Source organism: Pygocentrus nattereri, chromosome 18, assembly GCF_015220715.1.
Source record: "Pygocentrus nattereri isolate fPygNat1 chromosome 18, fPygNat1.pri, whole genome shotgun sequence".
NCBI lineage: Eukaryota > Metazoa > Chordata > Actinopteri > Characiformes > Serrasalmidae > Pygocentrus > Pygocentrus nattereri.
This window is the reverse complement of record NC_051228.1, coordinates 6,262,829-6,276,428: the sequence shown is the minus strand read 5'-3', so window position 1 is coordinate 6,276,428 and position 13,600 is coordinate 6,262,829. Positions and strand designations below refer to the sequence as shown.

Genomic DNA, 13,600 nt, shown 5'->3' with positions numbered 1-13,600 from the left:
CTGCTGTTAAAGAAGAGGGGACAGAATGGTAGTTACGACCCTGTCTGAACTTTTTTGAGATGCGTTGCTGCCGTCAAGTTCTAAATGAGTTAATGTTTTTTATGAAATGGTAAAATGTCTCAGTTTCAACATCTGATATGTGCTCTATGTTCTATTGTGAATAAAATTTGGGCTTATGGGATTTGAAAATCACTGCTTTCTGTTTTTATTTACATTTATTTACATTTTACTCACAATTGGAATTGGGGTTGCATGAATATAAATATAAAATATTTGTAGACGTAGTAAAATATTCCTGTTGTGGGCGTCGTAGGCATGATGTAAAAAATAAATCATTTGTTTAGTGATTCCTAGCCTGTAAAATTTGATCCTTTTTTGGATAAAACACTTCAAAAATATTTATATACGTATGATCTATTAATGATCAAACACACAAGGGATCCCGACTGCTATGTAAATATTGTCAGTAAAAAAAACTGAAGCCTGTTGCTCAGTTATCGTAGAATATTAAAAGGAATTTACGCCAGTGATCTCAGACTTCCTTCCTCATTTTTCATTACTGTATGACTCAAAGTGTTGCTCAGTCTTTTGTCTTTGATTGTATAAAATCAGGCACTGAACTCCAAACAGCATCAGTTTCTAGAAAGAGCAGCAACATGAAGGCGTTCTACCAGCTCTGCGTTCTCATCGGCCTGGTGATCAAGACTCACTCAGGTCCAGTACCACCCTCTATTGGTGAAGAGGACGAAGACCTGGCAAAGGTAAGAACTGTAACTCCTGCAGCTCAGAAATGCACTGGCTTTGACTCAGTCAGATTTCTAACTGCAGCTCATGTTAATTTCACCAGAATTACCTGAAGAAGTTTTACAACATGAAAGAGGAGCACACGCGGTCCGCTCGGTCCACTGACCACTCAGTCAGTGAGATGAGTGAGAAGCTGAAGGAGATGCAGGAGTTTTTCAGGCTGAAAGTGACCGGAACTCTGGACACTGAGACACTGGAAGTGATGCATAAGCCTCGCTGTGGGGTTCCAGATGTGGCTGCGTATGTCGATGCTTCTGGAAGCTACAGATGGACTAAAAACGAGCTGACCTACAGGTATGTTAGCCCTTGTAAAGCGCCCAGAGCTTCCTCTCATTGTGTATCATGCAAGAATCCTATTGATGTCTGCTTCTTAACTCTAGTGTGTCTTTAAACTCTTTAGCTTAGGGGTATCAAACTGCGTTCCTTCTGGGCGAAGATCAGAGTTTTCCCTCCTCTAATAGATTCAACAAGAGTGCTAAAATCTGCAGAGCTGTAGCCTGGAAGGGACACAGTTTCACACCCCTGCTCTAGCCTATCCTCACTAACTCAAGAAAAGTTAGGCTACAGTGTTTCTTGGATCCAGATTTATGAGTTCTGCTGAATAACTCAAAAACAATTTCAACTGGTAGAAGTAAATAGTGGTCAGTGAAGATAAGATTTATGGTGTTTTCTCCACAGGATTGAGAACTACACTCCTGACATGTCTCAGGCTGAAGTGGACCATTCCATTAAGAGAGCTTTCCAAGTCTGGGCTGACGTCACTCCCCTCAGGTTCACCCGCATTTACAGCGGTGAAGCCGATATCATGATCTCCTTCGTTGTCGGAGGTCAGTCTCCAGCTTCATCTAGTAATCTCCTCTGAAGAGTCAGCATTAATATTGGTACCCCTTACTGTTTAGATAGAACCCATTTCTTGACAAGGTTATTCTTTCCAGTAGCTTGCTGCAGGACAGTGGACAGCTCTGTTCAACAGGTTCTTGTCGACAGGGTAGAAATGATAAAAACCAGACACTAAAATCTAAAACAACACTGACAATTAGTGGCTGATAAGCTTACGTTCCTCTCAGAAGGGAGATTTCAGTCCCGTGTTTAGTGTAGACAGTTACATCATCCTCACTGTCTTCCACAATTCAAGGCAAGATGTAGATGTTGTTGAGACAGGATGTTGACACTCGCTCTTAAAAAAGACATGAGAATGTCCACAACTTAATCATCTTCATTATCTCATTCTCCCACCTTAATAAGCCATGGCCAGAACTTCATTATATCATTTCCGTGCCTTACTGAGCCGTGGCTTTGACCTAGTTATCTCATCCCAATGCCTTACACAGTCAGAGCCATGACTTAATTGCCACAGTTTAAGTCAGAACAATGACTAAATTATCTCATCTCCACGTCTCCATGACTCATGGTTATGACTTAATTATCTTGTTAAGTCTGACTTAATTAATTATTATGACTTACCTTGTTCCCATGACTTACTATGTGGTAGCCACGAGTTAATTATCTGATTTTCACTTAAAACACTAAACACTCGTCTTCAGCTTCAGCAAAAATAAGCAGATGTTTCTTGTTTCCAGATCATGGCGATAGGTCTCCATTCGATGGACCAAATGGTATCCTGGCTCATGCCTTTGCCCCTGCTCCTGGCATTGGTGGAGATACCCATTTTGATGATGATGAGACATTTACCTTCTCTTCTTCTAAAGGTGAGAACGGTCCCATTTGATCAAACCTAAAACATTCACAATGCAATATACAGTTCAAAAGCATGCATGCCATCTATTGGTCTTCTGCAGGCTACAACCTGTTCCTGGTGGCTGCCCATGAATTCGGACACTCCTTGGGCCTTGATCATTCCAGTGATCCTGGTGCTCTGATGTTCTCCATGTACAGCTTCAGAGATGTGAAGAAATTTCTTCTGCCCCAAGACGACATCAGTAGAATTCAGGCTGTCTATGGTGAGCTTCTGAAATTGCTAATTAAATAGTAATCAACTGTGTTAGAAACATCGAGAACTTAGAACCAAAAGGAATGCAATTGTCCAATAATTAATAACTTAATTAAAACAGGTCCAAACCCTGATAAACCTGTGGACCCTGAGAAGCCTGTCCCCACACCTCCAGTCACCCCTAATGCCTGCGACCCTAAACTGGTCCTGGATGCAGTTACGATGTTCCGTGGAGAGATGATGTTCTTCAGTAAAGGGTACGCACTGAGACAAGTTTTGGACAATAATTTAAGCTCCTGAAATGAGTCAGGTTTGACCGTCTGATACTGAATTTTATTTTTCAGCTTTTACTGGCGTAATCACCCACAGAGTTCTGAGCCTGAGCAACGTCTGATCAAGAGCTTATGGCCTGAGGCTCCAGATAATATCGACGCTGCTTATGAGAGCCCATTGAATTACTTGGTGTACCTCTTTAAAGGTAACACAGCTTTAACTAAACAGTAGACCATAGAATAGAGTGTGTGTTATGCAGAGAGACACACCGGCTACAATTTGCTGCCAGTGTAGGTCAGGTGGCACACAGCCTTGAGTGTTCTAGTGCTTTTATTCAATGTGGTATGACGTACTATTAAATCAGCTGTTGTATACACATAAGTGACATGTACTCATATAATGACTGAGAATTAATGTGGATGCCTGGTCTTGATCCTCAGGTCAGAAGGTCTGGGCTGTGAATGGTTACGATATTGTACAGGGGTTTCCCAAGACCCTCAGCAGCATGGGCCTGCCCCGTAAAGTGAAGAAGATCAGCGCCGCCCTTTATGACCGGGAGACTGGAAAGACGCTGTTCTTCGTTAATAAACGTTACTACAGGTAGGAAACACCAGAATGTTTGGTAATTACTTCAGGCAGGTAATATAAGAACGTTATGTGAAGAAAATAAAGGAGCTTTTTCATAAACTCTTAATAATTAATCAAAACATTTCACAGCTATGATGAGACCACGAAGACGATGGACAAAGGTTACCCTAAATGGGTGGAAGAACGCTTCCCGGGAATGACCGGGAAAGTTACTGCAGCTTTCCAGTACAGGGGTCAGTATTTAGCAAAACTCTTGAATGATCTGACTCATCAAATTGGACTCAAATAAACGACGTTGTTTGATGATTCTGACGTCTTGTACTCCATCTTTTTCAGATTTCACCTACCTCATCAGCGGACCACTCGTGTTTGAGTTCGGCTACGGACGACTCCTACAAGTGACTTATAACAGCTACTTATTACCGTGCTAATCATTCAGGGTTATACACCACGCAGGCAGTGGTGCAGTAGAGCTGTAAGAACTTCTAAATTATAGAGTAAATAACAGAGTAAATTATACAGTAATATATGTAATTTAAAAGCTTTAAATAATTTTTAACAGTTTAATTATTGGTTTTCTGTTTTTTAGTGGCCCTCTTTTTTTCCTGTCCTTTTAATATTTATAACTCTGTGTTACATTTTGTAATTTTAATAAAATTTTCATGGACGATGCAAAAATACTGTGAGATTATTGTGTCATGCATATTTCCAAATGTCACCGGAAACTAACAAACAAAACAAACTATTAAACAAAAGAACCATCAGGAACAACCATCCAATTTGTTGCGGACAGAACAGAGCATATCACATTATGATCTTAACCCACTTTTACAAAAGCCACAAAGGACTGTTTCCACCAGTTTTGGAGCGCAAACAGTTGAATTGTGCATTGTTTCCTTTACAACGTGGATATATGCAAAAACTAGTAAATAAAGTCTGAGTCTAAAGCTAAAGTGCTGAGTGCAGCAGCAGTGAAAGGGTGTATAGTGGGAGAGAAAGGGATCAGTGAGGTAACAGTCAAATAAGTAGGGTAATATGGCAGGTAAGTGGGGTAACAGTCAGATAAGTGGGGTAATATGGCAGGTAAGTATGGTAACAGTCAGATAAGTGGGGTAATATTGCAGGTAAGTGGGGTAACAGTCAGATAAGTGGGGTAATATTGCAGGTAAGTGGGGTAACAGTCAGATAAGTGGGGTAATATGGCAGGTAAGTTGGATAACAGTCAGATAAGTGGGGTAATATGGCAGGTAAGTATGGTAACAGTCAGATAAGTGGGGTAATATGGCAGGTAAGTGGGGTAACAGTCAGATAAGTGGGGTAATATGGCAGGTAAGTGGGGTAACAGTCAGATAAGTGGGGTAATATGGCAGGTAAGTTGGATAACAGTCAGATAAGTGGGGGGAATATGGCAGATAAGTGGGGTAACAGTCAGATCAGTGGGGTAATATGGCAGGTAAGTAAGATGCTAGAACAAACACTGGTTTGAGACGTCAGCTCTAGAGGATGGAGTTGAGTTGATACTATATACCAATATTTTGTGCAGTATGAAGCTGGAATACTATAGAGAGTAGAAATGGAACAAGTGAGTCAAAGAGGCTGATCAGAAGTTTGAACTTGTGCCTTGAAATAGGGTAGTGTGTCTATAAGAAAAGTATTGAACGGAAATTAAAAGCCTTGTCTTGCATCACTGGGGAAATCACTATATAATGTGTATGTGTATACACTCATTATACAAGCCAAATTATTCCATATATCTTATTACATAAAGGCTTTCATTCATTATAGACCATTGACCATTGTTGGGCTTGTTTCATGTGTAATATATATATTCGCCTAGCTGGTAGCTAACGGAAAGGCAATGAGAAAGATTTAAGACGAACATTGATAATCTGGAGACGGATGGAAAAATTTACATATATAAACATTCAACCTGTTTCCAGATACATTTAGTCTGCAACGAGAAACTGTCAAACACTAAAACATTCCAAAGTTGTACTCATCTTCCACCTTAAATGGTGCGGCTGTCACATTCTGATGCCATTTAAGGTGGATCGGAAATTTTGAATGAGAAGCTGTCAATAAGAAACTGACTTCAGCCTCATAAAACATCAAATTTTGAGAGACATTTTACAAGAAACTCTCTCACTTTTGAGGAAAGTTTTCCTGCCAGAGATGTGAGAAAAGCAGTAGCTGAGCTAAAGATTAAAGCAGAAAAAATCTGTGTTTTCATTTATGTTATATTTATTGAGTATTATGGACTTTACTAGTACATTACATAGTAATACTATTACATACTGAGACATATTTACAGCCAAGATGGTAAAATGAACATAAAGTGTTGTGGCTCCTGAGGCGGTAAGACTTTTCTTAAAAGGACAGAATGGCTTTTCTTAACATTTGGATTAAGACCCCTGGCCTACAGGCAGGGGAAGAGCACTGCAGGTGCCACACCTACCTTGGTTAATACACTTACTAAATACTTGCAGATGGCTCAGATAGTAGATGATTCATAGGTTTTATTATTATATGTCAGTCCAGATTTCATCAGCATACAGATCTTAAAGCAGAGGCTCTCTGATTTTGGTGTGAACATCGCTAGTTCAGGGGTCGGCAGCATGCGGCTCTACGGCTCTTCTACTGCCATCACTTTTCGATGGAAAATCATGAAAAGCTCTTAATCATTGTCTGGTTTGAGTGAAGACTTGAAGCATATATGGCTCGACTTTTGCAGAAAATAGACAAGTTCAGACCAGCAAAGGGTGGGCTTCTTTTGGAAGCGTGGAAACCTAAATTGTTAGGAGCATGGAAATCAGATCAGTTGTGTTGCTTAAGAAAGCTGCCCAATGACACTTTACCAAAAACCACAGAAAAGAGTCAATGTACCATACTAAATAAGATTCCTTAGAGCAAACTCAAATTATTTGGAGCCAATAATCAGGTGGTGTTCATGGAAGGTGCACTGGTTGAGAAAATGCAGGGGAAAAAGTGTTCAGTGTTTTTTTTGTCCAACTTAGAATTTAAACATGCTGCATACATTCATTTTAATGAATCTCAGTCAATGTTTATTAACAATTGTTATTATTAAATGTATTATTTTTATTATTATTATTAGTAGTTGTAGTAGTAGGAGTAGTAGGATTAGTTGGGGAAGGAGCAGTAAAAGTAGTATAATTATAAGCCACTGTGTAATAAGCCACTTTAGGCCATGTGTTACTGCAATTTTATCACAGGGGTGTTATTAGGCTTGACAGGAAGAGGAGTGTAAAATAGCAGAGAACTTGGGGATTTCATTATCTATGGTACATGACGTCAGAAGACACTGAAAATCCTGAGAAATCTCTGCATGCCAGGGACAAGTAGCGGAGGGCTGTGATCTTTGGGCCTTCAGACAGCACTGCATTAAAACAGACAAGATTCGGTAGTAGAAGTCACTGCATAGACTCAGGATCACTTCCGAAAACATTGTCTGTGAACACATTTCGTTGCTGCACCCACAAGTGGAAGTTAAAACTCTACTATGCAACAAAGAAACCATACACAAACAAGATCAAGAAACACTTTCTCTGGGCCCGAGCTATTTTAAGATGGACTGACAAGAAGTGGAAAAGTATCCTGTGGTATGACCGTCTGACTTTTTTGGAAATCATAGATGGCGCATCCTCCTGGCTAAAAAGGAGAGGGACCATCCAGCTTGTTATCAGTGCACAGTTCAAAAGCTAGTATCCATGACGGTATGGGGGTGCACTAGTGCACAAGATATGGGTGACTTTCACATCTATGAAGGCACTATTAATGCTGAAGGACATATGTAGGTTTTGAAGCAACATATGCAGCCATCCAGATGACGTCTTTTTCAGGGAAGGTTTGTGAATACCAGAAAATACCAAACCACACTCAGTGTAGTCTATCTATTTAGGACAAGCTTGGCACACTGGTATGAAGTTTCCTTAACGTAAAAAAAAAAGAAAAATTCTGGGCTCAATATAATGTATAATGAACTTTTATTATAATATTCCACATATTGGGCCATGATTACGCGATTTTATATATATATATATATTAGGCTATAATATATAATATAATATTATCCTAGACAACATACATTATAAAGTCACAGATGAAAGGAACCAGACAACTTCGTAATAGCTGTATTTCAAACACAATGCATAGAAGAATTACAGTATACATAGTTTCATGGTGTTCAACATTACATTCATTGGTGCTGGATATACAGCAAACTCACCCAGCTTCAATTCGCAATGTGCCTGTAACACTACAGTTTAAAACCGGAGGCCACTAAAACTCAAACTGCAGAGACACTTCAAATTCTTTTGATCTTAAATCAGCAGCAGCCATGAATACAGAGAAAGTCAATGTTAGCGGCAAATGTGTTTTTGTTAGCAAAGAGTTTTCATTTGATGCTGTTTGACAACATGGGATGGTTTAATATTCATACTAGCTTATCACATCTTTCATAAATGACCAAATCTTTACCCCTTTGTAAGACAAACTCAGTGGTGGACTGTACTTATTGGGTTTTGGCCTTCACTGGGCAAATTAAAATCACCGCACTGTAAAGATACTTGCATACAATTGTAACATTAGTGGCGTGTAATATGCACAACTACTGCCACATTAACGAATCAAAGACTAAATGCTGCATCATTTACAGTCATACTTACACACAAAGAGCAAAGACCTTGCCCAGGTGTCAACAAATCATTAGTAGTTCAACAGTCTTTCAGAACTGTTAATTATCTATCTAGCAGTCCTGTCACAGTGCCAGCAGTAAAAACAGAGTTCAATCACCAGAGCTGTTCTTTGACTCGATTATCAAGCTGCTTCTTGACTTTCCATTCCAAAAGAAGTGGCTTTTCAACAGCGACTAAAGCCAGTGCAGATAATCGGGTACTAATGTGTACTAAACACATAGGTCTTAATACGTTTGAATGCAGAAAACGTCCTTTTCACAGAAGCAGTTGAAACTGGAATAGTTAGAAGGCTCCCAGTTGATCACTTAAAATGATGAACATACCGTTGCGCTGCCTGAGTAAGAAGCTCACGGTGAAGTGGTAGTGGCCTTTTTCTCACAGTATCTAGTTTTTCCTTCTTGAAAGGGGTATTGTTAATATCAGAGTGTATGTGTTGTTAATATCAGAGATTCTATCGTTTCAACAAAAATACCTTGATACTGCTTGCACACCAAACGCTCATGATACACTCAGGCATATAGTCCTGACATACCAGTGCCAGCTAGAATACCTTAGAGAGTCTGGGGCAATTGCACGATTGCAATGTGATGTCAGACTGAACCACTTCAAATAAAATAAATGACTTTTATCCTTTTTTACTCAAACATATTGAGCCTTCAGAGAAGTCATTGAAGAGGGCTCGGGGCGATGATTCACCACTGGGCAAACTGAACTGTGAAACTATACATGTATAGGTCATCTCATACTCAGGCTTTCCACCCCCCTCTGTATGGCATTCCTATGTAGTGATCTGCCTGTATACAATATGCAAATGCTACCATAAATCAGACAAAAAGGCTTTCCCACACTCACACAAAGCACAATCATAAAAAAGATTCCTGGCACAGATCAGGCAGGGGCACAAAATGTATGTAGCTATTTGGGTGGGTCCTGTTCACAAGAATTTTACAGGGGCTCAGACAGGTCTTGATGTGGGCCTGATGGCAAACAGTCACCTGGCGTCCTTATCTTTCTTAATTGTATGACTCAAAGTGTTGCTCAAGGTTTTATCCTTTATCATATAAAAGCAGACAGCAAAACTTGAACAAGAACAGTTCTGAAGGACAACTAAGATGAAGGCTTTCTATCAGCTCTGCATTCTCATTGGCCTGGTGATCAAGACTCACTCAGGTCCAGTACCTGCAAATATTGGCAAGGAGGAGGACGACCTGGCAAAGGTAAGAAATGTAATGACTGCAGCTTTAAAATATGTTTCAAGTTAAGTTCAATTCTTGATGGCAGATCATGTCAATTTCACCAGAACTACCTGAAGAAGTTGTATAACATGAAAGAGGAGCACACGCGGTCCGCTCGGTCCACTGACCACTCAGTCAGTGAGATGAGTGAGAAGCTGAGTGAGATGCAGGAGTTTTTTGGGCTGAAAGTGACCGGAACTCTGGACGCTGAGACGCTGGAGGTGATGAAGAAGCCTCGCTGTGGGGTTCCAGATGTGGCTGGCTATAATGATGCTACTGGAAGCTACAAATGGACAAAAAAACAGCTGACCTACAGGTACTTAGCAGGTTGTTGAAGGCTCAGATGAGAGTCGGCTCCTGGATTTCTAGAAAAGAAAACGCTCTCTCTGTTTATTGTCTAAATCGGCATCAGCACTGATTTAGCCCTAGCTTATCTATGCTAGAAGGTTCATCCATGCCAGAGTACCCCTCCATTCTTGGATCTGGATTTCTCTTCATTAAATACATTTCAATTTGAATGGAACTGCCAGCTACATTCTGTTTATCACAAGGTAAACGGATTGAATAAGATACTGTGTGCTGTTTTCTCCACAGGATTGAGAACTACACTTCTGACATGACTCAGGAAGAAGTGGACAGCTCTATTGGGAGAGCTTTAAAAGTCTGGGCTGACATTACTCCCCTCAGGTTCAGCCGTATTTACAGCGGTGTAGCCGACATCATGATCTCCTTCCCTGTCAGAGGTCAGTCTCCCACTTCATCCCACCAAATCCCATTTCTTATTTTTACTCATAACCTGTTTCCAAGTGTCACCTTGCCTCTTGGAACTGAGATAAAGAGGTAAAGGTTGAAATCTTTCCCTAAAAAATGGGACAAACCTCAGCAAAGGTTCAGCAAATCTCAGTGAGATTTCGGGAATCATATGGCTTTAAAGAAGAGAAGAATGAGCTTATTGTTTGTTTCACCTTCAATGGTCCATTTAAGGTAAAACAGGGAATTTAGCTAGCTTGCTAATGAAACATCAGCAGTTTTTATGCTTGTTATGAAGAAGACCTGTGATGGACTCGCGACCTATTCAGGGTGCATCCTGCCTTCCACTCGATGACTGCTGGGATAGGCTCCAGCTCCCCCCGCGACCCAGAAGGATAAGCGGATTAGAAGATGACATGAAACTAAGATAATACAGCAGTTATCATATAGCACTCTGTTTTGAGTGTGTCTCAGAAAAACCTGTTTGAGGCCAAGTAGCCCAAAAACTTCACCCTACCCCTCTATCTCAAGTAAAATCAGGACACCCTACTTCTAGGTGTGAACTCATAAAACGGAGGAATAAGGGCTAAGTAGTAGCGGCAAGGGGTGAAATGGGATTGGGTCTTGGTCTTAGCTTTGGCCATGATATTGGTACCTGTTACTGAAGACTACAGCATCAGATTCTGTCAAAAAGGTGCTTGTTGATGAGGTAGACTGGAGAATGTAAATGTAAAAGCCCACCTATAATATTTCACAATTCAAGAATAGATGCAGAAATTATTGTTCAAAAACACTTTCAAAGCTAACACACGAAATGTCAGTTTTCTATAAATACAACAAATGCACGTCTTCCGGTTCCCAGAAATAAATAAAACGTGTTCTTCTTCCAGATCATGGTGATGGTTCCCCATTTGAAGGAGAAGGTGGTTTCTTAGCTCATGCCTTTGTCCCAAGTCCTGCCATTGGTGGAGACGCCCATTTTGATGATGATGAGACATTTACCTTCTCTTCTTCTAAAGGTGAGAACGGTCACATTTGATCAAACCTAAAACATCCACAATATAATATACAATATAAAAGCATGTATGCCATCTATTGCAGGGTACAACCTGTTCTTGGTGGCTGCCCATGAATTCGGACACTCCTTGGGCCTTGATCATTCCAGGGATCCTGGTGCTTTGATGTATCCGATGTACAGCTTCAGAGATGTTGAGAACTTTCTTCTGCCCCAAGATGACGTCAGTGGAATTCAGGCCCTCTATGGTAAGCTTCTGAAATGTCTAAATGAGTAGTAACCAGTTGAAAACTTTTAATGAAAATGAAACATTTCCAATAATTAATTAACAAGGAACCTTAATTAAAACAGGTCCAAACCCTGATAAACCTGAGAGGCCTGTCCCCAAACCTCCAGTCACTCCTAATGCTTGTGATGATACCCTGGTCCTGGATGCAGTTACGATGCTGCGAGGAGAGATAATGTTCTTCAAGAATGCGTAAGCACTGAGAGAAAAAACATGTTTGTGACATCATATTCATCTCCTAAATTGACTTAGATCTGACCACCTGATACTGAATTCTGTTTTTCAGCTTCTTCTGGCGTAAACAACCGCTAAGTTATGAGTCTGAGCAACATCTGATCAAGAGCTTCTGGCCTGAGGCTCCAGATAATATTGATGCTGCTTATGAGAGTCCGTCAGATGACCTGGTGTACCTCTTTAAAGGTAAGAATGAACAATGTTAAGCAGATCATGAGAGAGCATAGATAAGTGGTGAGGTTTTTGTCCTAAAGCTATGGTTTTTTTGACTAAACTGGATTTTGATTGATATTTTTCTGGAATATTTAGCACGATACAGTCAAAATCTCACTACATAAGAATTAATGTGGATGTCTGGTCTTGACCCTCAGGTCAGAAGGTCTGGGCTCTCTACGATTATGATATTGCAAAGGGGTTTCCTAAGACCCTCAGCAGCATAGGCCTGCCCCCTAAAGTGAAGAAGATCAGTGCCGCTCTTTATGACCAGGAGTCTGGAAAAACGCTGTTCTTTGTTAATGACCGTTACTACAGGTAGGAAACACCAGAATATTTGGTAATACAGGAGCTTTTTAATAGACTGTTACTAACTAAGGGAAACATTTCACAGCTATGATGAGACCACAAAGAAGATGGACAAAGGTTACCCTAAACGGGTGGAAGACAGCTTCCCAGGAATGACCGGGAAAGTTACTGCAGCTTTCCAGTACAGGGGTCAGTATTTAATAAACAGTATAAATAATCTGACCAGTCAAATTGGACAAACATAAACCAGCTTGTTTGATAAATCTGACGTCCTTTTCCAGATTTCACGTACCTCTTCAGCGGACCACGCATGTTTGAATTCTCCTACGGAACACTCCTACGTGTGCTTAATAACAACTACTTCTTGCCCTGCTAATCATTGAGGATTGGATGATATGTTAGTGGCGCATGGCAGCACCGAATTGATTTAGCATTATATTTTATTTATAGTATATTTAACTGATTTAAATTATATTTTGGTACTCACACGCTCTTGTTGTTTTATATGTTATTTTATGGAACTATTCACAATTTTTGGACTTGATATTTAATAAAAAACAACTCATGGGCAGTTCTGTGATATTACTCTGTTGTGCACATTTCCACACATTTCACTGTCATTAGAAGCTTTAGCCAAGAAATAATCCAAAGACAACTTTGTGTCTACAATCCCAATTCCAAAAAGTTAGGATGCTGTGTAAAATGTAAATAAATGTAAATAAAAACAGAATGCAATGATTTGCAAATCTCATAAACCCATATTTTATTCACAATACTACACAGAACACATATCATATGTTGAAAGTGAGACAGTTTACCATTTTATGAAAAACACTAACTCATTTAGAATTCAATGGCAGCAACGCTTCTCAAAAAAGTTGGGACAGGGCTGTTTCTACCATTGTGTCGCACTCCCTCTTATTTAACAACAGTCTGAAAATGTCTGGGAATTGAGGAGACCAGTTGCTGGTGTTTTGGGAGAGGAATGTTGTCCCATATATATATATATATATATATACACACACACACAAAACCTTGTATCTCCAAAATGACAACTTCACACTTTTAATGCAACTTTTCAATGGAACCAGACATTTTTCCAAGTAATTTTGGGGCCATTTCTTTTAATCCATTCATCCTGAAATTTACATACAGTGTAAAGGGCAACAGGCAAGTAGCGAAAAGTGAGACCTGTGAGAAACTTACCTAGCTAACATTACTTTGTGGCAT

General features: G+C 40.0%; 2 protein-coding genes across 2 annotated transcripts; both read left to right on the top strand.

Moving 5' to 3' along the window:
* The first annotated feature begins 656 nt into the window (after nucleotides 1-656).
* Nucleotides 657-4,047, top strand: LOC119266022 (collagenase 3-like). The gene is made up of 10 exons (XM_037547500.1): nucleotides 657-761; nucleotides 848-1,098; nucleotides 1,483-1,631; nucleotides 2,385-2,513; nucleotides 2,604-2,765; nucleotides 2,877-3,012; nucleotides 3,100-3,233; nucleotides 3,469-3,628; nucleotides 3,746-3,849; nucleotides 3,953-4,047. The coding sequence occupies exons 1-10, from the start codon at nucleotides 657-659 to the stop codon at nucleotides 4,045-4,047; spliced, it is 1,425 nt and encodes a 474-aa protein (XP_037403397.1).
* Nucleotides 4,048-9,440: 5,393 nt separating this feature from the next.
* LOC108433275 (collagenase 3-like) lies at nucleotides 9,441-12,800 on the top strand. Its single transcript, XM_037547466.1, has 10 exons — nucleotides 9,441-9,545; nucleotides 9,629-9,879; nucleotides 10,158-10,306; nucleotides 11,204-11,332; nucleotides 11,415-11,576; nucleotides 11,662-11,806; nucleotides 11,901-12,034; nucleotides 12,220-12,379; nucleotides 12,456-12,559; nucleotides 12,652-12,800. The coding sequence occupies exons 1-10, from the start codon at nucleotides 9,441-9,443 to the stop codon at nucleotides 12,744-12,746; spliced, it is 1,434 nt and encodes a 477-aa protein (XP_037403363.1). The 3' UTR covers nucleotides 12,747-12,800.
* Nucleotides 12,801-13,600: the final 800 nt, after the last annotated feature.

Excerpts from the sequence above, each read along its gene's own strand:
- LOC119266022 (XM_037547500.1), top strand. The coding sequence starts at position 657 with ATGAAGGCGTTCTACCAGCTCTGCGTTCTCATCGGCCTGGTGATCAAG. Across the intron at positions 762-847 it reads AGGACGAAGACCTGGCAAAG|AATTACCTGAAGAAGTTTTA; the intron begins GTAAGAACTGTA and ends TAATTTCACCAG. Across the intron at positions 3,629-3,745 it reads GTTAATAAACGTTACTACAG|CTATGATGAGACCACGAAGA; the intron begins GTAGGAAACACC and ends AACATTTCACAG.
- LOC108433275 (XM_037547466.1), top strand. The coding sequence starts at position 9,441 with ATGAAGGCTTTCTATCAGCTCTGCATTCTCATTGGCCTGGTGATCAAG. Across the intron at positions 10,307-11,203 it reads GATCTCCTTCCCTGTCAGAG|ATCATGGTGATGGTTCCCCA; the intron begins GTCAGTCTCCCA and ends TTCTTCTTCCAG. Across the intron at positions 12,560-12,651 it reads TGCAGCTTTCCAGTACAGGG|ATTTCACGTACCTCTTCAGC; the intron begins GTCAGTATTTAA and ends GTCCTTTTCCAG.